Source organism: Natrix helvetica, assembly GCF_964273705.1.
Source record: "Natrix helvetica genome assembly, chromosome: 3".
NCBI classification, from domain to species: domain Eukaryota; kingdom Metazoa; phylum Chordata; class Lepidosauria; order Squamata; family Natricidae; genus Natrix; species Natrix helvetica.
The window spans coordinates 138,932,613-138,958,640 of NC_138549.1; the positions used below are offsets into that span (position 1 = coordinate 138,932,613).

The 26,028-nt window shown below is 38.1% G+C and overlaps 1 protein-coding gene across 6 annotated transcripts in view; it reads right to left on the bottom strand.

Annotated features, from left to right (window-relative positions):
* The window catches only part of NAV1 (neuron navigator 1), a 264,216-nt gene that overhangs the window by 189,928 nt on the left and 48,260 nt on the right, over positions 1 to 26,028 (bottom strand). For all 6 annotated transcript variants that reach the window (XM_081948342.1, XM_081948339.1, XM_081948341.1 and 3 more), the window contains exons 2-3: positions 18,427 to 19,288; positions 17,215 to 17,321 (exon numbers count right to left, since the gene is read on the bottom strand). In XM_081948342.1, the coding sequence (XP_081804468.1) occupies positions 17,215 to 17,321; positions 18,427 to 19,259 (940 nt within the window). In that variant the 5' untranslated portion in view covers positions 19,260 to 19,288. The remainder of the gene's footprint in view (positions 1 to 17,214; positions 17,322 to 18,426; positions 19,289 to 26,028) is intronic.

Here is a 26,028-nt window from a genome sequence, read left to right on the forward strand (position 1 = left end):
AATTAATCATTCAGTTGTTTACCATTAAACATATGATGTCTCTTTCCCCGTTCAAATTCCTGGAGGTTATGACCAGGTCACAGACTTTATGGGGTTTATATTGGGGAAATTTATGATAGTGTAGACCAGGGGTGTCCAAACTTGGGAACTTTAAGACTTGTGGACTTCAACTTCCAGAATTCCCCAGCCAGCATGGTGGCTGGCTGGGGAATTCTGGAAGTTGAAGTCCACAAGTCTTAAAGTTCCCAAGTTTGGACACCCCTGGCCTAGACAATTTTGAACATCCAAAGCTTTTAAGTAAAAAGATTTAAAAAATAAAAATAAAAACTCTTATACATAACACAATAGGCATGAATGGCCAATACAATCAAAAAGATCTCATTTACTTCAAGTCCTGATTGAATGAAAAGATATAGCTTCCCTGAACAATCTACATATCGATTGCGGTTTAAAGATGGAGGAAAGCAAAATTCTTAAAAGGGAATGCAGAATAGTTTTCATATTTTTTTGTTATTATAACCCATAATCAAAGAATTCTTGCAGGGCTTTTAAACCAAAGTGTGAACATATTTGCCAGCCATGAAAATGGAATTAGTTTAAAGCAACAATCTTTCTTGCAGATTGTTGTGGGATTTGTCATTCATCTCCAACCTATAAGGAAGCAGAACTAAAATCAGAACTCCCTATCATATTTATAATGCATGTGCCCTTCCTCATATAACCATCACAAATTAAGAAACTTCTGTAAAAAGATACGGTAATTGCACACACAAAAATTATGTACCATGTTTTCCCCAAAATAAGAGGGAAATTAACCCCCAAAATAAGCACTTGGCCTTATTTTCTGGGAGGTCTTATTATTTTTGAGGCGCAGGAGGCGGCAAGTGTGGTCACCTCATGGCTGCTTCTGTGTTGCAATATTTTCATGAAGTGCTTATTTTCGGGGGAGGGCTTATTTTAGTGCATGCACTCAAAAGCCCAATTGGGCTTATTATCCAGAGAGGTCTTATTTTCGGGGAAACAGGGTAGATTATAAGTATTCCAGTTGCAAGCATGCATTTAAATAGCAAAAACAGCAACACACTTATCTTTTTTTTTAGAAATTTCCTTTCTCATCATTGTACATGTACTATAGAATACATGACGATATATAATAGAATAAAATGCTGCCCCAAATCATACCAGCTGAAAGTAAATTTAGGACTTCCTATAAACATTTATATGTTTATACATGCTAACCTAAATCATAAAATGGAAATAGCACTCAAAAACAGCTAATGGATGCTATAAAGTGAAAATTATCCATAATCATCTCTTTTTATTCTCTGTCATACACGCTCACTGATTTTATATTCTTCGCACATCTCTCTATCTTTTCTTCAGAGCCAGCTCCTTTGCTACCTTGGCAACAGCCATCCCAACAGCCAGCCATCGATTTGAAACAGAAACAAAGAATAAGAAAAAACAGAAGTTGGATGAATATACAAAACAAGATTACACAAGGGAATTTCTTTCTGTTACTTAATTATTGTGATAAAGAATAAGGTAACTCAATTTTCTCCTTTCCTACTTTTGTCCCTTAACACTCATCCCTATATCAATGGTTGAGATAAGTGACATGTAGCCTACAAACACATCTGAGATGGATGAAATGCTTGTGAATTTCTTCTGTTTATTTAAAAAATGTCTTTTAAGAGTATAAATATGGATTCAGCCATTAGCCTGGTAGAGGCAGAGTAAAATATCTGTGTAGATGGGGAACACCAGGCATCAGCTTCTAGGAAGAACGGGGTTTTATTTCTCAATTATCTTTGTGTCATGGTGCATCTGCTACTGAGCTCAACTAATACGTTTCACTTTTTATTACAAATCCCAGGCTCATTCGCATGTTTTTTTTTAAAAAAAAATCCTTAAAATGGACTTCAAGGGGATGGTGGCAAAAGAAAGCAGAGTTATGCAGTCTATGAGTAAAGATAATTGAAAGTTAAACAATTAGAGGACAAACCACACTGCTATATGCTTGCCATTTGGAGTTGAGGCTTACTTTCAGTCCCAATTTCCTGGTGAGACACAACTTGAGGAGAGGACCTGGCCTTCTCTCAAGAAATCAGTGAAATCTGTTTCCCCTATTTCATTTGGGCAACATTTCATGGGAAATATTCCTACAAAATGAGCATGTATGTTTACAGAGGGAAAACAATTATAGTGTAAGCATTAAATAATCTCACTCTGAACTCCAGTCAAATATTGTAGCAATGGGACTTGGTGAATGGTTTAAATGGGATGGCCTCAAGGCCCCTTTAAAACCAATGACTGTATTTTTGCAATATGCTTAACCTGGTTAGAGTAAACTCATTTGTACAAAGCACGGAAACAAAAATTGCCTTAAACATAAAACTTGGACTGGTATTCACACAAAAGATTTTGCCACTAAAACAATAACAACAGCCGTAATAACAGAATAACAGATTTGGAAGGGACCTTGAGTGTCTTCTAGTCCAACCCCATGCTCAATCATTTCTGACAAATGGTTGTCTGTTCTCTTCTTAAAAACCTCCACTGTTGGAGAACACACAATCTCTAGAGGCAAGTTGTTCCACTGATCAATTATTCTGTCTGGAAATTTCTCCTTAGTTCTAGGTTGGTTCTCTGCTTGGCTACTTTCCATCCAATTTTCCAGATTTTACATGTATGTAGCCATTGGTTGGTGTTTTTTAAAAATTCACCTGATTAGGCATCTCATCCAAGCACAGCTATGACACACAATTGTAAGACTGCTGTAACCAGCAGAAGGACTGATTGATCAATTAAACCAGCAAACATGCCTGACCTTGTAGGTAAAACAATAGGCACACCCCTTTCCTTTTCCACAAGGATGGGCAATGGATAACCTGTTCTTATTGATTCTTGTTTGCTGCCTACCTTTGGTGAGAGTGGCAGCTATATAAACATGATTGATAAATAAATAAATCTTTTCTTCAAGGAAGTAACTCCACCTTTTTGCTTTGCCCTGACCTCAATAACTTCCCTTTTATTTACTTATCATTATTTTCTGCTTTTATTCTAAGGAGCAAAATACACATGGATTTTCCTTTATTGCATCCCCCAGCAATCCTATGGGCTTGGCTGATCCCATCCTCTTTATTTCCACCCACCGGGCCTTTCTTCCAAGTGTAACGCTTGGCAAACTATACTCTTATCGTTGCTTGGATTCAAAACAGTTGCTCAGTCCTATCTTACTATCAAGTCTTCCAACCGAAAAGAGGCCCAAAATACTTGCATAGTTCTGCATAATTATAAATGTAACTACACAAAAAAGTTTAAGACATCATACGCAAGGACCTTATATGTTTATAAGTGTAAGTTGTCCACAGAATGGGCTTCCAATTATGGTTTTATTTTTGTACAAGAGAGGAATAAATTATTTTCACCCCCAAATTTTTTAAAAGGAAAATAGTTACTACAAAATGTGAACTTATTTAAGAGATTCTTTTTCATGTAATTTATATATTTCAATAAAATAAGAAACCCATATTAATATCTAGAACCTATTCAGAGAAACATTCAGAATTATTACATATACCGTATTTATCGGCGTATAACACGCACTTTTCCCCCTGAAAAATAGGGGGCAAATGATGTATGCGTGTTATACGCCGATATAACATTTTAATGCGGCTCTTCTGTGTGCCGGGCGCCCGCTCCCCTCCCTCCCACTGTTCCCTCTAAGGTGCGCGGCCGCGCCCGTGCAGGTGGCAAGAAAACACCCTGCAGCAGTTTCCAACTGCCACGCAGTGCTTTCTGCTGTCACAGGCACCGGAGGCTGGGGAGGTCCTTTGCAGATGGCTAGAACTGGCCGCCCGCAAAGGACCTCCCCGGACTTGTTTTGGTGAGCGCGGGGCGACTGATGCCAGGAAAGCAAGCCCGGGGAGGAGATCCTTTGTGGGTGGCCAATCCTAGCTGCTTGCGTCCGGCGCTGCAGCTAAAGTAAAGCCCCTGCTGCTACCGGAATATCTGCTGCCGCCTCCTCCTCCTCTAACAGCACCCGACGCTGCGGCAGAGGTGAAGCTGCCAAAGCTCCCGCCGGCACCCCTGCCTATGGCAGCGGCCCCTCCCCCTCCGTTCGGAGCACCTGAGTTGGGCCCTGCGTTACCCTGCCCCCTCCTCCTCTGCTGTGCTTTTGAGGAGCCATGAGGCCGCAGGAGCCAGTAGGAAGGCGGCAGGGGGGGGCGGAGCAGGGAAAAAAGGCCTCATGGCTTCTCAAAAGCATGGCGGCAGCGGAGAAGGCAGCAGAGGTAACGCGGTGCTCCGAGTGGAGGGGGGCGCCAGCGGGAGCTTTGGCGGCTTCACTCCAAATGTAGTGGTGCTGTTGGAGGAGGAGGCAGCTGTTGTTCTGGTGGCGGCAGGGGCTCGTCGACATCTTCAGCAGCAGCCCTGCCCCCTGTGAAAAAAGCCGAAGATGGATCCATGCAGATGACGTCGGCGCAACATGACTGGAGGAGGAATTCTGGGAGTTGAAGTCCACAAGTCTTCAAGCTGTCAGGTTTGAAGACCCTGGGTTTTTTTTTCCTAAAGGGTTAGGGGTGCAAGGGTCTTGCAACTTGACAGCTTTAAGACTTGCATGCTTCAATGCCAGAGTTTCTGAGCCAACATGACTGGAGGAGGAATTCTGGGAGTTGAAGTCCACAAGTCTTAAAGCTGTCAGACCCCTTGGGTTTTTTTTCCTAAAGGGTTAGGGATGCAAGGATCTTGTAACTTGACAGCTTTAAGACTTGCGTGCTTCAAATGCCAGAGTTTATTGAAACTAAAAACAGTGTACCATCCTATGTATTTTCGGTTTTAAAAATGTGGCTCTCAAAATAAATTTCAATCGTGGTTTTGGCGAGATTTGGCTCAGTTGAAAAAAAAGGTTGCCCACCACTGGTATACACCATATACACCGCCGATATAATGTACATACTTCAAAGTTCTTTATTTGAAATTTAAATTTTTTTCCTGAAATTTCCCTCTTAAAATGAAGGTGCATGTTATATGCCTGTGCGTGTTATACGCCGATAAATACGGTAGGTATGTAATATATATTACATATTGGGGCACACACAGATACATGGTTATGCTGTGATGCAGATTTTAAACAGCAAAACATCTGCAACAGTTGCTGGTTCTTTCCATACATCACATTTTCCCAAATTGATATCTCATAAGGGATTCAATATATGCTCATTATAAGTGTGTGTGTATAATATTTAATCATATGATTATATATAACATATATTCTCATATGATTTTATTTATGATTCCATATTCACAAAACTAAAGATAAACAGAAGACCACACTTGATACAACAGGATACTTATATTTGATTCATATATTCTTAGAACCTTAAGCCTCTAAGAATTCTAGAGTTGAAGTCCACCTATTTTAAACTTGCCATGGATGAGAAACACTGCTTTAAGATGCCAAAGTCTTTGATGCCCAAAGTAATTCAATTATAGGCAAAGGATTGGAGTAATGTGAATCTTGTTTTCTTATCAATTTCGGAGTCCCCCCCTCCTCCTTGAAACCTTGTAATGTGAAGAGGTTAGCAATGTCTAAACACTTTTGAGAATCTAAAAGCTGTCTCTAAAAGTATCTCCAGTTATTATGTACGTTTGGTTTATAGAGTCTAGAATGGAAAACAAAGAGCCATGCAGAAATCCATATCATTTGCAAACAACACAGTCAATTTTAAATGCTTGGGAATGGAACTACATTACCACCATTGGACAAGGAATCAGCTGCTCCAGTCCTTGCCAAATTCCTAAATGGGAAGGGAGAGACACATATTTCATACTTCTCCCTCCAGCAGCTGAAGCAATGAGGACTGGGAACTAGTTCCCATACCAAATCAGTATTCACCCACCCTTCCAGCTTGGTCATGCTAGATAATATTTCACCCACAGGGCCAAGCAGAGATTATTGCATAACCAAGTGCTACAATTTCCAGCCATAGTAAATTAAACAGCAGGAATCTATAATAAAGGCTGCAGTAGAGACGTGGCACTGAACCCCAGATTTCTATTCTCCCAGGAAGGTTACAGTCCAGAACAGCTGTTCCCAGCTGAGCCTAGGCTCATATGTCCTCATGAGACTGGAAAGAACAAATTTGACACAATGTAATACTCCCACATTGATCAGATTGTCTTGCAATAGGGAAGATTTGGATTCTTTCCCTTCCAGAGCAGTCTCTTATTTTTAAGAACACAGGGAACTCATTGCTTGAAGGCCAAATGCAAGAAAAGTATGATAGAGTTGATGTTTGAATAGATCAAATTTCTCAATATGTTAGGAATGGCCTATTTTGCATGTGGCCACAGGGAGAGCGGTGTTACTGGAGTAACTCATTCTCTATTAAAGGGGAATTGATTTTCAGTCCTCTTATCAGATGACTCTTGTCCAAAACTATCATTACCTTTGCGTTAGGAAACCTCATCCTTCCCTCCCTTCCAAGACAAATTTATCTATTCAACTCCAACTAAACCAATGATAGATTGCTTTGTTGCCAAAGCCTGGCAGGAATTCAGAAAGTAGATGGAAAGACAATCAACCATTTCAAAAAAAATTAATAATAATCAAAATCTTGAGACTAAAACAAGTGAATGTCCTATTTCTGAATAGGTATATTCAGCAAAACTTTCCACCATAATTCTAATCATGTCACTAGAAATACTTGGATCACGTTTGTTGGTCACATCTTCTTTGCATTTAAGTGGATAGACATGATGTATAGCATTCTAAATCACATGGAGATTCTATGCATAGGTTCTTCCCTCAAAAGCTATTCTCCTCCACCTTATGGAAGCTAGTGGCAGAGGCACAATGACAATGGTATGGAAGAGTCCCCTTTCTGCCTTTTTCAACTCTGCAAATACATGCTGGTGGCTAAGCACCCAAATTTTGATCAAGTGACCGTGGAGATGCTGCAACCATCATAAGTGCAAACGCCAGGTATAAGTCACTTTTTTTCAGTGCCATCTTATAACTTAGTTATCAATGGGTATAAGTCAAGGACAACCTGTAACTGCTAAGAATCTTCAATGCTTAGGATCTGCAAAATAGAGTCATAAATGCAATCAGTGATCTCTGCATTTTACATGCTACTTGATCAGTTCATCCTCTCACACAACTGACAAAACTGTCTAGAATAAATTCATATTCTAGGACTTAATTTATGTGGAACAATAAAATGGCTCACTGTGGCCTAGAAAATATGTATCCAAAAAATGTGCCGTTTTTCTTTATGATTATCCATAGCCTCTCTTGGCCCATTTGGCTCTGTAATCAACTTCATTGCTTCCCATTGTTTCACAATCTATTCTCTACTCAATTTCTATTTTTCTGATTCATTTTCATGTATCATGTTTCTACACAGCTTCTCAACTGTGCATTGGCTGCTTGACTTCTGAGGGATGGAGCACAGGTTGTACTTTTGTTCAGGCACACAATCCTTGAGAAGTTTTGGAGAAAGTAAACTTCTTTCTTTTTTTACCGGCATGATCAAACTAAAATTGACCAAATAGTGTATATAACGAATGTTTTTTGAAAAAATCCCCATGGGCACTAACTAAAAGTTTTCCCCAAAAAACGTTCTAATAGTGTTATATGAGGATACTTAGGTCTGATAGCAATGAGGAAAGAAGGAATAATTTTCAATGGAATAGATATGCATACTGGCCCAGGGACATCCATGTGATGATCAGCAGTGGGTTTCACATTTTGTAACCACCGGTTCACCCCGCGCACGTCCGCTCACTTTACGGGCCCACCTGCAATTTCTGCTACTGGTTCTGGCAAACCAGTCTGAATTGGCTGAATAACACCTCTGAACATGATCTAATAGCTCACCTTCCATAACATGCGTCACCCTAAACGTGATTTTCTGACACTAATTCACCTTCAGTTTTGTGTAGTGGCTAAGGTTCAAGGTAGAAACCAAGAGACCCTAGTCCTACCTTAGCCATGAAGCCAACAGAGTGACTTTGACCCAGTCTCTCTCTCTCTCTCAGCCCAGAAAAATGATGATGACCAACTGCTTCTGCAAGGAAAACTTAAGGGACTTGTCCAGGCAATCCCCAGAATTCAACACTGACTTGAAGGCACAAAACCAACTAACTATTGAACCACAAACCCTAAATTTAGCATAGTCTAAGAGGATGTTTTACTCTCAGTCACATAGAAGCAGCCAGTGGGGTGTGTAGTCATCAATGATAGTGATAACATCTAGCAATAATCGTCCAGGAAGATGAGTACAGGTGGCAGCATAGGTTGGCCAGGATTGAGGTTGGTTTAGACAGCAATGAAATGTATTTAGCAATGAGAACTATATAGTTATAATCCCCAGCAGTTAATGTAAGACAGTATTTGAAGCTGAAGTCCAATGACCCTCCTGTGCAAGTGGTAGGTGTCATGGCAACAGCCAGTCTCAGCCTGTCAAGGTCTGCTGGAACTGATATTGCTCATGCAGCATTCTTTCTTTCTGATTATTTTTAAAGCACGTTTTATTTTCAAGGAAGAGTTGCTGAGCCATATACACCTTCATAAATTCTCATTACATTGCATTTATTCTTCTGTTACAAGGCATGATTCTCTGCTATCAAGAAGAAAGAGAAAATGGTATTTATTCCCAAGTGAGTAGGTTTAACATCAGAAAGATCTGCTTCTCTGCCATTTATCCCTGGCTTTGCTATAAAATATTAAAGGCATCTCGCAACCAGAAATCAATCCACAAACCAGGAAATCAAGAAAGCCCCCCCCCCCCAAATTGTGAAGATTGCTATCTCTTGTCTTTTTTCCCCCACCTGGAAGCCTATGTAGAAAAACAGCAGAGAACAATAGACAAGAAATGATGAGATGTAACCAAACCACCTTCCCAAAAGGTCAGGAGATTTTGAGCAATTTTTTTCTCGTACAGTGCATATAAGTCATCACTCATGGAAGCCACTGCCTGCCCTTTTGTTCACCTCCATCCCATTTCATGCTATTAGGCATATTGCAGTCCCCACCTCCTCCTCAATAATGATTGTGCTCTCTCTGCCTCCTCCCCCACCTTCATGATATGAACCATCATCTCAGAACTGACTATGGACCTCCCATCTGTCAAAGCAGTCAGATTACAAGTAACACTAGATAAACGGCTGATAATCCATCTGCCTCTGTGCATTTGAACATGCACCGTCCTTCTTCATGGAACCAACAATGGCTGGAGAAAGACAGTTTGGTCCTGGAAATGCATTTTCTCTCTGTCCTATCACAGACTCTCACAACCTATGAACAACAACCTCTTCCACATCCTATTTTAGAGGCATTCAGCGCATTCCCAAGCCATGCCACTGAAATTACCAATTTTCGGCTGTGTGATTTGTTTACATTGCAAAATTTGTGCATTAAGATTTAACACATTTATTTTGTGTTCTTCAACCCCAAATGAACAGCCAGTTCTTTTTCATAACAGTGACATCGCTGTTTCACTGGCAATATTCCCGAGGGACTTGTAGAGGTCAAATGCATGTTTAAAAAATTAAAAATGTGCCTCAGGACATAAAGCTTGCACACCACTGCTGTCAAGCCACAAAAGACTTATCTAGTAATGAATACTATTCCAATAAATCACTAAGTCCATTGAAATAAAGGCAGTTGCATATGCTGATCCTGTTTCTTTCTTAACTTCTTGATGTATCCAGTCTGTTTCCTTTTCCACTTTGTCCTCCTCCATTTACATCATTGCAGCTATCACAAGTAAGGAAGAAACTTTGAAATACTGTTAATTATCAACAGATAAAGCATTTTCTGGGCAGAAAGTTTCTTCTACATTTTTAGTAGTTCTTAATCAATTTGATGGGATTAAAATGTTATCACAATACAAGGGAACTTTGATGAAACACTCATGGGTGGAATGTGGTGTTCTTTTATGTAATTAGTAAAGAATGACCAAGCGGAGGGTCATCTTTCATTATATAATTATCTCACTGAAAGTCATGTCCTGATTTTTACTCAACAGTCATCTCTCCATCAATCTATAACCTCTAAGGACTTTCTCATTCTAGTTTACTCTAAGGCAGCAATTTATGACAGAAGTCCTCTTAGTGAGAATTTTCAGATTAAGAAATCTGCACAGCTATCAGGGAGAGGAAATGAGGTATAACACAAAACAACAGCACCAATCTGCCACCTTTAATTTAAAAACTAGAGAGGAAAAAATGAAAAAAATTCAGAAAAACAGAAGTTTCTTTCACGGGCGAGGAAAACTTGAGAAAATGTCAAGCAGATTTCAGAACAGCATTGGTTGTTTTCACTCTACACACTAAGCCATCAACTAGACATAGAAAAAGTAGACTGCTCCAGATGTTGCTGAAATATAACTCCTATAGAAGGGAAAACTTTAGAAAAGTTGAGGACTTTAAAACTCTTTAGAACTTTAGAAAACATGTTCAATAGTAAAGAATGCTATATCATAATACAGCAATAATTGGAGATCTGCACATTGCTTATTTCTCTAGTACATTATAGCTTATAAATTTTACAGGCTGGGCTCATATAATACACTTATCCAAAATGAATACATTCTATTGACTCTTATGTTGTTTGAACTGTAGGGGGTTAATTGGCCCTCTTCACATAACACATTAATTATTGCTGAATTAACCCATTTTAAAGATTTGCTCAATAGATTGAACTACATAGATTACATCTAAATAGCCTGATTTCAAACTTTAGATTACACCACAAAAAATAAACCCTACAAAAATATGCCAATTAAAAATAAGTAGAAGTGAAATGTTTATTTTATTTAAGTTTAATCAAACTACCTATATCCTTACCCCTTTATTTTAGTTATTTTCAGTTTGGTTGAGAGAGGCTGATTTGCAGTTAGAACAACAACCTCTTGCCAAGTTTAGATTTTTATGGATTTAGGGTGATCTGAATGACTTTCCCGCCCAATGACTTTTTCTGCAAAGCAATCCAAAATTTAATACAAAACTGTTCCCTCTTTATTCCAAACAAAATGATTTGGCGAGATCTTACAAGGAAGTCCTATTCTTCAGAATTTTCGGTTCCCAGCATCTTCAATTTAGATCCAGCGGCTGCAGATTTGGAGGGGAGGAGGCAGGAATCAATTAGTGAAACCATAAACATAACTATGACACGATTTTAATTTTTATCATAAGGTTCAGGGTGTTGAAGGATTATTCATTATTAAAGTGTGTTAAACTTAATAATTAGAATCCTCTGGCAGTGGGAGTGATTACCCAAAGAGAGGTTTGGCTCTTTTTCATCAGATGAAGCAAAGAAAATATGGGATGCGGGGGTTCAGTGGCTAAGATGCTGAGCTTGTCGATCAGAAAGATCGGCAGTTAGGCGGTTTGAATCCCTAGCACCATGAAACGGAGTGAGCTCCTGTTACTTGTCCCAGCATCTGCCAACCTAGCAGTTCGAAAGCATGTAAAAATGCAAGTAGAAAAATAGGAGCCACCTTTGGTGGGAAGGTAAGAGTGTTCTGTGTGCCTTCGGCGTTTAGTCATGCCGGCTGCCACATGACCACGGAGACATCTTCGTACAGCGCTGGCTCTTCGGCTTTGAAATGGAGATGAGCACTACCTCCTAGTGTCGGGAATGACTAGCACATATGTGCAAGGGGAACCTTTACCTTATTGAAGATATTTGTGTTAATATAAATTAGAGTGTATTTGGGGACTTCCCAACTGGAAATCCCAAACTAGAATGTTCACTTCCAATTTTGTGTTGCTCTTTTAAGGTATAAAATGTAAGCTCTCCTTTAAGGTGAACTTGAATTCTTTCTGGAAACATCCATGAAATTTACAGCAAGAGAAATTCCCTTCTTCTGGAATAGTCTTCAACTTCTCAATGTAGTTTACAGTCCTGATATTCCCTGGGGATTTTAATACCACCTGCTAATCCCACCACTAAGGTAGAAATTTCATGTATTTCCTGCTTCAGAATGACAGTAAAGTAAATATTGGAGTGATTTTTATTAATGGCAATATGCCCTGAAGACTACAAGAAAGGTCACAAAGTGAATTAGATGCAGTTTGGTCATTACATGAATACAAAAGTAACTTCCTTTCATAGCACAGGAGCCATGGTGGTGCAGTTGTTAGAATGCAGCATTGCCAGCTAACTCACTGCCTACAGTCTGGAGTTCGATCTTGACTGGCTCAAGATTGACTCAGGCTTCCATTTTTCCAAGGTACGTAAAATGAGGATCGAGATTGTTGGGGGCAATATGTTGACTTTGTAAACTGCTTAGTAAAGCACTATGAAGAGGTATATAAATCAAAATGCTATTAATTGCTACTCATGGAACAACCTGGGATTCTGCTAGAAGAAAAGTTAGAGAAAAGACTAGAAATGCTCTTTTTGAATGGAAGATTAGATATCCTGTGCTCACAGTACTAAGAATATAACTTTGGCTACTCTTACAATAACCCAATGAAGTGCACAATTTGGGGGAATGTCCACAAAGAAGTTAGTATGCGTCCATACTACTTATATCTTTTTATTTTAAGGAATGATCTATCTGAATCAGCTTCTCATGAATTTCCAGAGAACTTTCATCAGGTTTAAAAGATCTATTCATGATTAGCTCCACTAGCTAATTAGCCTCAGATGATTTATTTATTTATTAAGTCACTTGTATGCATGGGCTATTAAGCTATAATGTTAACCAAATGACTAGAACATGTCTTCCTTTGGATAATCCATTCTATGGCTTAAAACTCAGTGAACTTAACCACTGATTGAGGCTAAGATGTCATGAACATAAGAGCCTTCAGCTGTAATTGAACAGAATTGTAATTTGTATTATAAAACATAAAAGGGAGTGTACAAAAAACTGAAATGAAAGCTAAACATAGATGGGCGAAAGACACAAAAATCACATCACTTACTAATCCTGCAGAACATTTGGGAAACAAATAAGAACATTTTATTTTTATGTATAAGGCCCGTGTATCATTCTAATCACACTCACTCTGAATGCCTTTTTTTTCTTCTGCTCCATTGTGTTCAATTCTCAGAGACTGCCTGGAAAAGTCCAGGCAGTTTTCTTAACAAGATTTTTCAGGAGTGATTTCCTATTACCTGCTTCCTAGGGTTGAGAGAGATGACTAGTCCGAAGTCACCCAGCTGGTTTTGTGGTTAAGCCAGGACTAAAATGCACAGTCTCCCAGTTTTTAGCCTAATGCCTTAACTCAGAGGTGTCAAATTCAAGGGCCCGGGGCCAAATCAGGCCCACGGGGTACTTAGAGCTGGCCCATGAGGCCACCCTGGGTTGCAGGTGGCCATCACTGCCCAAAACAGAACTCGGGAGCCTGTTTTCTCTGGCAGAGCACTTGGCCACCACAGGTGCCTCTGACATAAGTGACGTTGAGCTGGCCATCCCCATCATGGCTACCAAACACATCCTTTACGTGACCCTCAATGAAATCTAATTTGACACCTCTGGTTTAGCTAATGTATCAGATTGGCTCTTTTTATTTATAGTAGTACATTTAAAATACCCATTCGTCTACCTGTATATCTGCACCTTAATATTTTGGTATAGAAACACCAGATGAAATAAGCCAAATAGGGAAGTGCATTGATGAATATAGATCTTACATAAACACACAAAGACATGTATCTACTTTTTAGTTTACCAGGAGACTGACTAGCACAGTGGTTCTCAACCTTCCCAATGCCGTGACCCTTTAATACAGTTCCTCATGTTGTGGTGACCCCCAACCATCAAATTGATGTCTCGGTTCCCAAGACCATCAAAAATATGTGTTTTCCGATGGTCTTAGGTGACCCTGTGAAAGGGTCATTCTGACCCCCAAAGGGGTCCCGACCCACAGGTTGAGAATCACTGGACTAGCACAAGGTCACCTTTGTGCCTAAGGTGGGACTACAATGCAGTCTCACAGTTTCTAGCCTAATGCCTTAACTGCTACACCAAACTGCCTCTGAGTGGCATATGGTTCCCCAAATCTATAATTTGAGTTAAAAAGCAAAATATTGATTAGCCTTATCCATTTAAATTCAAGTCTTATATAGAAAAGTTAAACATAACTCTCTTTTCCTCTATCCTACTAATAGACCCTGAAATTCAAAGCATTATTTGTTAGCATAAAAAGGAATTTTGAAGCAACCTGCTATCTTATTCCATTTTAATGCACAGTATTGATGTCACTGATTGATTAAGATTATTTCTAGCACATAGTGAGACTCAGAGCATCTTTAATTTAACAATCTCCATAGACCATAACATTTCTACCCACAGATCAGGTTTTTAACAGTTTAAACTGTATAATCATATGAACAAGATATATTTCTTGAAAAAATTGTCAAAAACTTGACAAAAGGTTGACAGAAGATGTCAGGAAACTGGTGCATCAGTGACTACCCTATGCATTTTTTCTGATGTGATATAGCACTTTACATTATTATTATTAATCATTATTAGTGATTTAAAAGTCCTACGCATACATAGGGTATGTTTCATACCCATAAATATACAGTAAGTGTTGTTCACAACCAGGTTTCAATAGAAGAGAATATTTGTAGCCCAGGATTGAATTATGAAGTCAGAGACCATTAAGGATTCCACACAACCAGGCTTGTTAGTCTGCTTCAAAGCTTAGCTAACTATATTAGCACTCAAAAAATCCATTCCTGAAAACACTTTATATTCCTCTATCAAAGCAATGTCTTTCTCCAACATACTTGACTTTTTAAAAGGCAGTCAACATGTGAATCTAATACAGGCACTCCTTGACTTACAATTTCAACTGAGACCAAAATTTAAGCAAGGCAGTTGTTAAGTGATCTTTGCCCCATTTTACAAACTTTCTTGCCACAGTTGTTAAGTGAATCATTGCAGTTGTTAACTTAGTAACACAGTTGTTAAATTTGGCTTCCCATTGGTTTGCTTGTCAGAAGGTAGCCAAAGGTGATCACATGACCCCAGGACATTGCAACCGTCCTAAATACATGCTAGTTGTCAAGCATCTAAATTTTGATCTTGTGACCATGGGGATTCTGCAACAGTCATAAGTGTGAAAAACGGTCATAAATCATTTTTTCAGTGCCTTTGTAACTTCAAATAGTCACTACCAAATGAACTGTTTGTAAGTTGAGGACTACCTATAATATAAAGTTATCTGAATAATCTTGGATTTAAGATTCAAGAATGACTCCTCCGCTAAGAAATATGCTCCTTGGTAATGTTTAGAATCTGTTCTTACAGGATTATTTCAATACTGCAACTACAATTACTATGAAAAGGGAAATATATTTCAATTCCATATATTAAACAAGTCACACTTTTTTTCTGCTGAATAGCCTAAATGGAACAGAATGCTGTTCATTCCACATAATTGTAAAAAATGGAACTTAATTTGCAATGTGATCAGAACATTGTCTCTTTAAAATACATTTCTCAATTTACCAATAAAATTGGCAAAAGTGTTTGTGAGATGGGAATGGAATATTTTGAGCCATCAGGTGAAAGAGTTAAAGAATCGTTCTTCCCTCCAGTTCTCTGCAAGAATGCAAACTCATAGCTGCTTTCAGTTTTAAAAATATAATTATCTTCAGAAGAAGAGAATATATATTGCGGCATTTATGTGTAGTTAAGCCTTCATTTGATTATTAAAATGCTTTCTTACAATTCTGATCATATTTTCAGAATCCGATCTTAAACACCAGATATAATACTTTTCTGTAAGAGTGCCAAGCAGAGTCAAAAAAGAGTATTTGTCAAATAAGTTACTACATTTCCAGCTATGCAGAAGTTAAACCTCCACCCCACCCTGGTCTGGGTTTAACAGTTGTTTCTCACCCATCTCCCAAAAATGTAGATTTGCAATCTCAGATTCTTTTCTCTCATATGATCTTCTGAAATCTCATTCCTAATTGCACTTTATTTAACTACTTCCAAAATGCACGACCTACTCTTTATAAAGCAAACTACTTAAAACAAGAGGTGATAACCATAATCCTTTTACATTTTTATAAAGATTTCAAAGAGAAATTATAATACAGTAGTATCTGTAACAGTTGATACATTATGAGATAGATGTTTGATGTATTTGAATACTAGTCTTACTTAAAACTGAAAAATTGCAATGGGCAAAATATTTATAGGTAGTTTTGGCTTATCAACTCTGTTTAGTGACCATTCAAAATTACAATGATGCAAAAGAAAAAAAATAGCTTTATGACCAACCCTTGCATGTATGACTCCTGCATTGTAGCCATAGTGATGTGATTGCTATTTGTGTGGTTTGCAACTTGCTTGCAGCAAGCGGACTTAAGTAGAGAAGGTAGAAGTAAAATCACAAGTTGCAGTCATGTGATGCTTTCCTTAACGATTGGCATGACTTGCTTAATGACCAAATGGGAGTGAGGTCATAAGCCTCTTGCAGTCATGTGATTTCTGCTTAGTAACTGCTGTGGTTGGTGATAGAGTTGTTGGTCCCAGTTGTGATCACTAGGTGAGGACTGTCGGTTCATGCATTCAGGCACTATGCAGAGAATCCCAAACGGTGAATTCTATTTCTGAAAACACTGATCTCTCTTCTTTCACTCTGTGGAACCTATTCTGTAGGTAGATTAGCCTCCTCGAGATGCATCCCAGGCAACGTGACTTTGTCACAACTAAATAATTTACACATTCTGGCTGCTGGACCTCACAAGGATCTTCCAGCAAGAAAAAGCAGCATGAATATGCCATACAAAATGAATAACCTATTCTGGTTAAGTCAAGTATTTTAAGCTCGGTTCAGGAAGTTTCAGTATTATTCTCCTAACCTGACCAAGACTAATCAATCAGTTGATGGTTACAACAGACTACCATTATACTGGACTTCAGAATATACTGTGTAATCAATATTCGGCAGGTCTGTGGTTTCTTGCTTTGCATGCAAAGCCCCAGTTCAAAGCTGAAGGAACAACAGTATGGGACAATGGAAAATGAGCATTAGAAGTTCTCCCCCACTAATCAGTCCACAAATGTCAGTGTCCAAGAAGAATCATGCATTGGTTACTGCTTTAAGACAGGTAGCTGCATCCTACATGCAGCACTCCAAAGCAGACCCACTTTCTTTCACATCCATGTGTCATGGGTTCTGAGCCCCTTGCCCCACTAAAGAGAATGATCCCATCTTTTTACTTACTCATGCCTCTCAGGGTGAGCTCAGGCCCTTCGGGAGGGCTGGTCTGCTGCACATCACATGTCTCTTCCTTCTGAGGAAGGCTGCTCTTCTCTTTTTCACCCTGCCACCTGGTAGGCAGAAAAAGCACAACCAATCAATTTCTCTTCGTATTCATCATGTATCAGGGCTGTGCGCATATTTAATTTGTAAACAGTCTGAAGGCAATTCACTGAGTCATCAAATCAAATTCCCAAACTGAAGCAATGATTTATTTCAAATCAAAAGAGACACCTCTGAATCAATTCAATTCAGACCAATTCAGGCCCTTTTTATATATATGCACATGGGTTCAAATCAAATTATTACGATTCTGATTATTTGATTTGGACATCCAAATTGAATTTCAGTCAGATCAACTTGCCAACCTAAATCAACAATTCAAAAGGGAGTGGACCCAATTTGCATAGGCCTATTATATCTCTCCAAATATCTTAACATAATGCACAGAAAGGTTATAATTATTAAGCCATAATTCTGTCTCTTGCCTGACACCTTAATAAAGCAAAGACCAGGTTCTTCTAGGAGGAACCAATTTCTTTGACCTAAGGTGCCAAGTCACATGAACCAAACTCACATATCACATCTAATGAGTGCAATAAATATTTTAGCTGAATGAACTAGCACTGGCATATGACAGCTGTTGGCATATGTCAGAGCAATTCTGAAATTATTATGATAACATATACATCTTCTCCATGAGCATATAATCCGGATGCCACAGTAAGCTATCTACAGTGGTCAGGCAATAATGCTATCTGAGAACCTGGGGAAGCAGCAAAACAATTTTGCTACAAGCACTTGTCTATGCAGATTTATTCAAATCAAATTCTTAACAAGTCTCACTGTGTTAATGAATTTGGCTCTAAGTGATAGCTTGTTTTTAGTGCTAGAGTCTAAAAATGGAGTTGTGCTTCTCCCATCTTGGCTCATAATTTTTTTTGTAGCATGCAAATGCTAAACTTTCTCAAGAAAACTAGGGCTAAAAGGATGATATATTTTCTACAATACATCTTATTTAGTAATATTTGGATAATGGAAAGCAGAGCTAGAATTTTTTTCCTATTCATCTTTACTTTATTCAAATAATAAAGGCAGGATAGAAATATAATAAATGAATAAGAAGATATATCCTAAGAAAGATATATATAGGAATACATACTCGGTGACACTTACCGATAATGAAAAGGGGCAACCGTGGCCATAATAGGATGGTTATGCTGTGGCACAGAAGAGAAACTGATGGGTGCTGTATGCAACACAGGTCCCTTATTAAGGTTGCTTGTATCCAGTGAGATTGTCTGAGGATTATCTTCTTGCTTGGATGTTCCACTTTCCTTACAGTTGATTTCTGAGGCTGATTGACCTTTTGCTGGACAGCTCTGAGGCCTCTTTGGGGTAGATCCCTCTGAAGTCTTTGACATTTGAGTCTCATTATACAGGTTGAGATAGGAAGGGCTCTTCCCTGGAAGATGAGCGGTCTTTGCGGGTTCAGCAATTGTGCTGGACTTTCCAAGGACCTTCACAGCAACAAGGCTGCTATTACTTTCACTTTGTTTAGAGGTGTTATTTACTTTCTCAGTTGTATGAATAACAGCTTTCTTCACTATCTTGGTGGGTCTGGAATTGGCCTTTGGTAAGCCCCAGGGACTGCTGTAGCCAGACCCCAACCCTGAACTAAGGCTAGAGTCCATCTCCTCTGTCTCACCATGGCTCCCAGATATGTCTGTTTTCTCTGGTCTAGGACTTGCAGCAGCTGCAGCCTTAACCACGAGCTTCTGCTTCGATCCTTTAGGAGCTCCACAGGTTGAGCTTCCCTGGGCCTTCCCTATCCTGGGAGATGATATCCTTGGCGAGGAATATGCTCCCGCACAGTTCTGTTTAGGGGGCAGTTTAGGAGATGCTGCCAGAGTATGTATCTTGCTATGAGATGCAGCTCTAGGAATAGGTATAGAGGAGGCATAATGGCTGCGTCCAGCTGCATTTACATTGGCTGTTCCATTCATCATCAGCAAAACTTGGATGGAGGAAGGTCAATCTGAGAAAACACAAATCAAAGCATATTAAGTCTGGAGCTTCAAAGCCAAACCTGTTCAGCACCAGGATTGTGTACATCTGCAAGTAAAAATCTTTCCAACCTTCTAAAATTTAGTTTTACCTTCACTTTTTCATATTACTTACCAATAAGGCAAGGGATTGTTAGCTGCGTAACCCTGAAATTGCTGTTTTCTGCCTACATAATATTGACATCAAGCTCACTATCTTAGACAATAAAAATAATTTTTGAAGTACGCTAAATGTAGTTCTTGGTGCTTTTATTTATCATTTAAATAATATTAAGGGAAAGTATGATTTACAACTATAAAAAGAGCTTAAACATAGCTTTTTTAAAAAATTAAGCTTTTCAGTAAAATATGAATTGCTAATAAATATTTGAATTTGAAGTATTTCAAAAACAAAGGTCATTTAAATCAAATCAAATATGACTTATTGATTTCTCTCAAACTGTCAGTTCAACTATTCTTCAGTTTTATAAACATATCAACCTTTTCCTGACATTTATATAGTTAATCAAATTAATATAATAGATTTACTCCTATTCAGTTTACTGAAAAACAAATCAAACCTAGTTACTATGTAATTTAGCATGATAGAAGGAAGATATAAGAAACTAATACTTCTCTATGCAACTATTGGTAAACTGATTCAGTGGTTTATAAATTGATTCAGTTTATAAACCACTGAATCAGTTTACCAATAATTGCATAGAGAAGTATTAGTTATATCTTTCTTCTATCATTATGTAAAGAAGTAATATTCCATTTGGGTAACAGCATGCTAAATCTGGTTTCTTTATGATCATACTAAATTAAAATGAGGGAATCAATATTTGAAAATAGACTATTACTATTATAGATCATTTACAATTAGTTTCATAGTCTAACATATGTTGCAACTTAATAATTCAAGTCCTAATGAAGGACCTATGAATTATTAAGGAATCTGTTCACAACAATGTGAGATCACAAGTCTTTAGCTGGTGTTGGCCTTCAATCACACAAAGTTCTTCCCAAGAACCTAGAATGTTGTCATATATTGGTATAATATATGTGCAGATCCAAGCAGTATGGCCTGTGCAATGGCAGATAGAAAATTTGTCAATGTGCAGATTTTATAGGTGCCGTATAGGATTATTTTGATATGGCACCCACTGTGCTGACAACCACTGGGACAACTGTGGTGAATTTGTGCCCTCATCTCTTAGCTTCAGTTTTCAGATCTTGATACTTGTGACCTCCTCCTATTCTCCTATTTCCTTTTGTTGCCACACCATTTATCCACCTTTTCTTCTTTTCAATCTGTTACAGAATTGGAATAGGTACAGTAATTATTATAATCAATATGCAGGACTGATTCATACTTTGTAGTCATGCACTGTGACAGATCTCATCCAGGCAGAAGATATTGTACATAAGTACAGGTATTTTAAAAATTAAGACTTGGCAAAGGAAATGGATACTGTATACTTTTATGATAGGACACAAAAGATTCTGCTACAAAGTTTGAAGGATGCCTATTCTCCATTAATTATGCAATGGCCTGAAATTTGTTTTTATCTCTTTCTATATTCGAAAATATTTCAACCAACAATTTACCAGTGGAATTCCTGACTGGAGAACCATTTATAAATTTGGACAACACACAACAGCTTATGTTCAATTTCCCATTTTTCTTTTTGTTCTGCAAACTGATTCCGCTATTTAAAATTTAATTATATAATACAATATTACTACACATTTTATTATTTTATAATAGTTGTAAGTTTTTACAGCTTCTTTTTTCTTTCATTGCATAAAAGAAAGGACTAGAGTGGCTCTGCTGCTGCTGCTCAGCGTAAATGGGTGGCCAGAAGAGATTAACAGACTCAAATCTGCACATAACTTGATTTGTTTCCCAGCTGTTTTTGAATTAGCAAAGGATCATAAAAGTCTAATCATTCTTTAAAAGAAAAATAACTGCAAATGTAACTGCTTTCCAACTTGCAACAGAGAAAGAAAATAAGTTGTCCCCAAACAACAGAAGTGTGAAAGAAAGAATTTAGTCTTAAGATACAAAAGAATTTGGCAAACATATCTCAGAATGTGAGACTTTTACATTCTACATACAGGAAGGAACTACTTTCAAACTAAAGGAAGGAAATAGGGTTATTTATAACATGTTTTGGGAACACTTATGGGAGGGGGGAAATAAACTGTATTTCTGAGTGGCATCATTAATAAGGAGATATTCTGAATGTTATGAAAAACAAATATATTACAACTATTTTTTTATATACCACTTTTTCTCTATGAGCTTAAAGCAAAATACACAATGATTCCTTTCCCCATTTTCTCTTTGATAAAAACCATATGAGGATGGTTGGCCTGAGAGAGAGAGAGAGAGAGAGCCCCAAATCACCCAGAGCCTCCCAAGGTGAAATTGAATCTCCTTGACCTTACAGGATTCAAAATTCTGTTCAAGGTTCTATTGGACACATTTTATAATGTAATGTAATATAATTAAAATATAGTGTTATAGCAGCATATGCACAAAACGTCTAGGACTCTTAGTAGACTATCATTTGAATATGAACAACAATATAGAACTGCAGCAAAGAAGACTATGCAATCTTGGTCTGCATTAACAGAATAATGGAATTTAGAGTATATCATTTGAAAGGAAACTAGATGCTTCAGAGCATGAAGCACTCTATTCCAATGACAGTAGGTATATCAGCATGTATATGTTATTTATTATTTTATAATTAACATCCCAATGCCATTTTATTCCACCCAATTTACAGCTGGAACATTGTGCCCAATTTTAAAAATCATAGTTTTACAAGGGTCAAAGAGCAGGTTCAAAAAAGAGCTACCAGAGTGATATGTTTTCAGTAAACCTAAATCCAATATGGAACAATTAAAAGAGTTGTTACACCTAATTTGCAAGAGAGAAATGTGAGAAAAGATATAACAGTACAGGACAGAGTAATCTCATTCTCCATTAAAACTGCAATCAGGGCAAGGAGCAAGAGGTCAACATTGATAGATAATTCAGGGTGAATATTAGATAGAATTTCAGAGAGCAAAGCAGGCAAGCAGCAGAATAATCTGCCTATGACAATGGTAGAATCCACTAACTAGAATTTTTCAAATGGATGGTGGATTAGATTTTATGTTAAGCACAGCAAAAAGTATTAATTCTCCTGAAATCCAACCTCATATTCAATAAATCAGTGTTTTTCAACCTTGGCCTACCTGAAGATGCGTGGACTTCAACTCCCAGAATCCCCCAGCCAGCAAAGCTGGCTGGGGAATTCTGGGAGTTGAAGTCCACACATCTTCAGGAAGGCCAAGGTTGAAAAACACTGCAATAAATAATTGTCAGCAATTGTCAGAAGCATCATATTTTCAGTGCAGCCAGATACCTTGCTTTACTTGAATCGCAGAATTTAAGCTGCCACTAGACACTAGTTTTTATTTTGATGTATTGCATTGTTTTATGTTGTGTTGCGTCAACATGGCTGTCCTCTGAAATATCTGTCCTGCCACTCATTCTAATAAAAACTTTCCATATTTCAACCCAGCATGAATGTAAAATAGAGGAAATGACTGGGGGAACAATAGACACACCTCACCCTTAACCCTATACACACCTCATAGGTTGCAATTCTGTACGTGCAGGAATTCAAAATTCAAGTTGTATTTCTCACCAGATGTTTGCTGACTAAAACATCCTTCTTTCATACACAGGATCCTGTATTGCCTGCCAAACTGTTACTCCAGAGCTGGAAGGCAGATTCACCAAAGCTATGCTTATTTATGTCACTAAGCATTTAAACATTTCTGGTAGTTAAACCTTCCCCACCCTATTAAATTTCTCAGTGTAAGGAATTTATCAATGGCTCCCTATGAACCAAACTATACTGAGAAAAGAAAAGAAAAAGAAAAGAAGCATTTTCTACATTGATCTTAAATTTCCCCTTATCACTATTTCAAAGTATTCCTCCAGCTGCTATCTTGGCTCTCAGCTGGCTCCATCTGGAAGGGCAGGAAAGAGAGTTAATTCCTCAGAGGAAGTTTGCTCTGGATTTTATTTTAATGTTTTTTCCCATGATACTTCAAGGACACTATTCTCAGTAGCTCATTTCCTTGGGAAGCTGCCACCACCTTGGAAGTACAATTCTGGACAAGATACATATTACAGAAATTCGATTTTCCAAATGTCAACTGGCCACACTATGTCCCAGTCACTTATTTATGTAACTATTCCCATGGCATAATCACATGGAAGCTGAAGACTTTAGGTGATAATATACTACACTAGCTGATAACCCGGTGTTGCCTGGGTGTTTCTAATGTTGGATTTTCCCTCTTAACAGAGGGAGCTCCCTTGCGTTACCATGGCAACTCCACTGTGCTGTACATAGAAGCCATTTTTACGGCAGTATGGTAGAAGCTATTTTAAGGCACAACAAACTCCATCTTAACAGAACACATACCTTGAGGGGTGTTAGGGGTGTCTTACCCGCACAGTATTTGTTTCCAGAGAGTAGGTCATCTGTTACCAAGTTTGGTTGAAATTGCTTGAGGCGTCTCAGATTTATGCTGGAACATACATACACACAGCCATTTTTATCTACTAGCCAATAGCCAAGCATTGCCTGGGTATTTATTTATAGGGGGAAAATGTCGGGACCAAATGTAATTTCTAATGTTGGATTTCCCCCCTTACCAGAGGGAGCCCCATTGAGGAGTACTGTGAACCCAAGGCAACTCCACTGCGCTGTACAGTAGAAGCTATTTTACGGCACAAACACCCTGAGGGGTGTTAGGGGTGTCTTACCCCTACAGTATTTTTCTCCAGAGAGTAAGTCAGCTTGGTTGAAATTGCTCAAGGCATTCCAGAGTTACGACAGTACAGAAGAAGCCATTGAAAGGCAGAACAGGCTGCATCGTAACAGAACACACACACCAAGGGGTGTTAGGGGTGTCTTATCCCCACAGTATTTTTCTCCAAGGAGTAAGTCATCTGTGTACCAAGTTTGGTTGAAATTGCTCAAGGCACTCCACAATTATGCTGGAATATACATACATACATGCATACATGCATACATACAAACATACAAACATACATACATATATCATCACCATCATTATCATCATCATCATCAAGAAAAGATAAAAGATATAGAAGATTAAGACACATGGTTTATGTCTGACCTTATTCCCAACTACAGATCCAATTCATGTGAACCATCTGTATTCAGTGAAATCTCTCACAGATCTTGATGATAGAAGTACTTTTTATATCACTGCAACTACTTAACTAACCAAGAGGATTTATACTTTTCAGAACTAAATATCAGAATTTTCTACCTTAATTGGTCTTGAATATAGAGAACAATATATTATTATAGAGATTATATTGTATTATTGTACTACTATATTATATTGTATTATATTATATCATTTATTATAAAGAATACATTATATTATATTACATTATAGAGAATATATCATATTACAGAGAATAACATATTTCCCTCATAGTTAGCCTAAGATACTTTGCCATCTACACAAAGAACAAGTTGCATCTTCCCTAATATTAAAGAAAAATAGATGGCCAGTTTAAAACTTATTTTAATACCAATAAGAGGACAGTATTGTACTCTGCACCCAAATATTAATTTAAAGATATTTCTGTCTTCTAACAGAGAGAAATGGTTGAAGGTATCTTTCCTATTCTCTCTGTTCAAAATGGTAGGTAGGGACAATAGGCACTCAGGAAGAACATAGAAAAAAAGATTGTACCACATTTCTACCCTCAGTAGAAAAAAGATTTACCTGCTGTAGTTCATAGGATAAATGCGGCACAAGGAAGAAGCCAGCACAGAAAAGATATACCATATTTTTCGTAGTATAAGACGCACCAAGGTTTTGAAGAGGCAAATTAAAAAAAAAGTTTTTGCACTCTGCAAACCTCCCCAAAATGACCTGTTTTTCGTGAAAATGGGCCCATTTTTTTTAAAAAAAAGACACAAATAGCCTTTTGGGAGCTTGCAGAGTGCTCCTGGGGGGTGCCCCCGCCAAAAAAATGAGCAAAAAATGGCCCGTTTTTCGTGAAAATCGGCCCGCTTTTTTGTCAAAATTTTTTGCATGCATAGCCTTTAGGAAGCTTATAGAGGCTTTCAGAGAGCTCCAGAGGCTGGGGGGGGGGGGCAAAATTGAGCAAAAAAACAGCCAATTTTCACTCATTTCTGCCTTCCCCAGCCCCAGGAGCTCTCTGAAAGCCTTCTTCAGGCTGTGCACAGCCATTTTGGTGAAGGGGGTGGGGTTTCGGGAGGCAAATAAATGCTGTATTCAGTGTATAAGACGCACCCAGATTTTCAGCCTCTTTTTTGAGGGAAAAAGTTGTGTCTTATACTCCTAAAAATATGGTAATCACCACAGAAGGGTAATTCTGGTTAAAGTGGATGAATGTAGTTCTGCCTAACCTAGATGTAAAGTAGTCATTCTGATAGGCCTTAAAATTGTTGTGTCTAGATGGTTCAGGGTAATGTATTTATTATTTCAATATATATGGTGACCCACCTCAAATCCATGACTCAGGTTAGCCCTGAAAATTTTACCTAGTTGGGTAATGAAATGTCTGTAGAAAAACAATCAAGTTCAGAGAACACAAAGGACTCCACAGTTCTATCCTGAACTACATATATTCTCTAATATTCTCTAACAA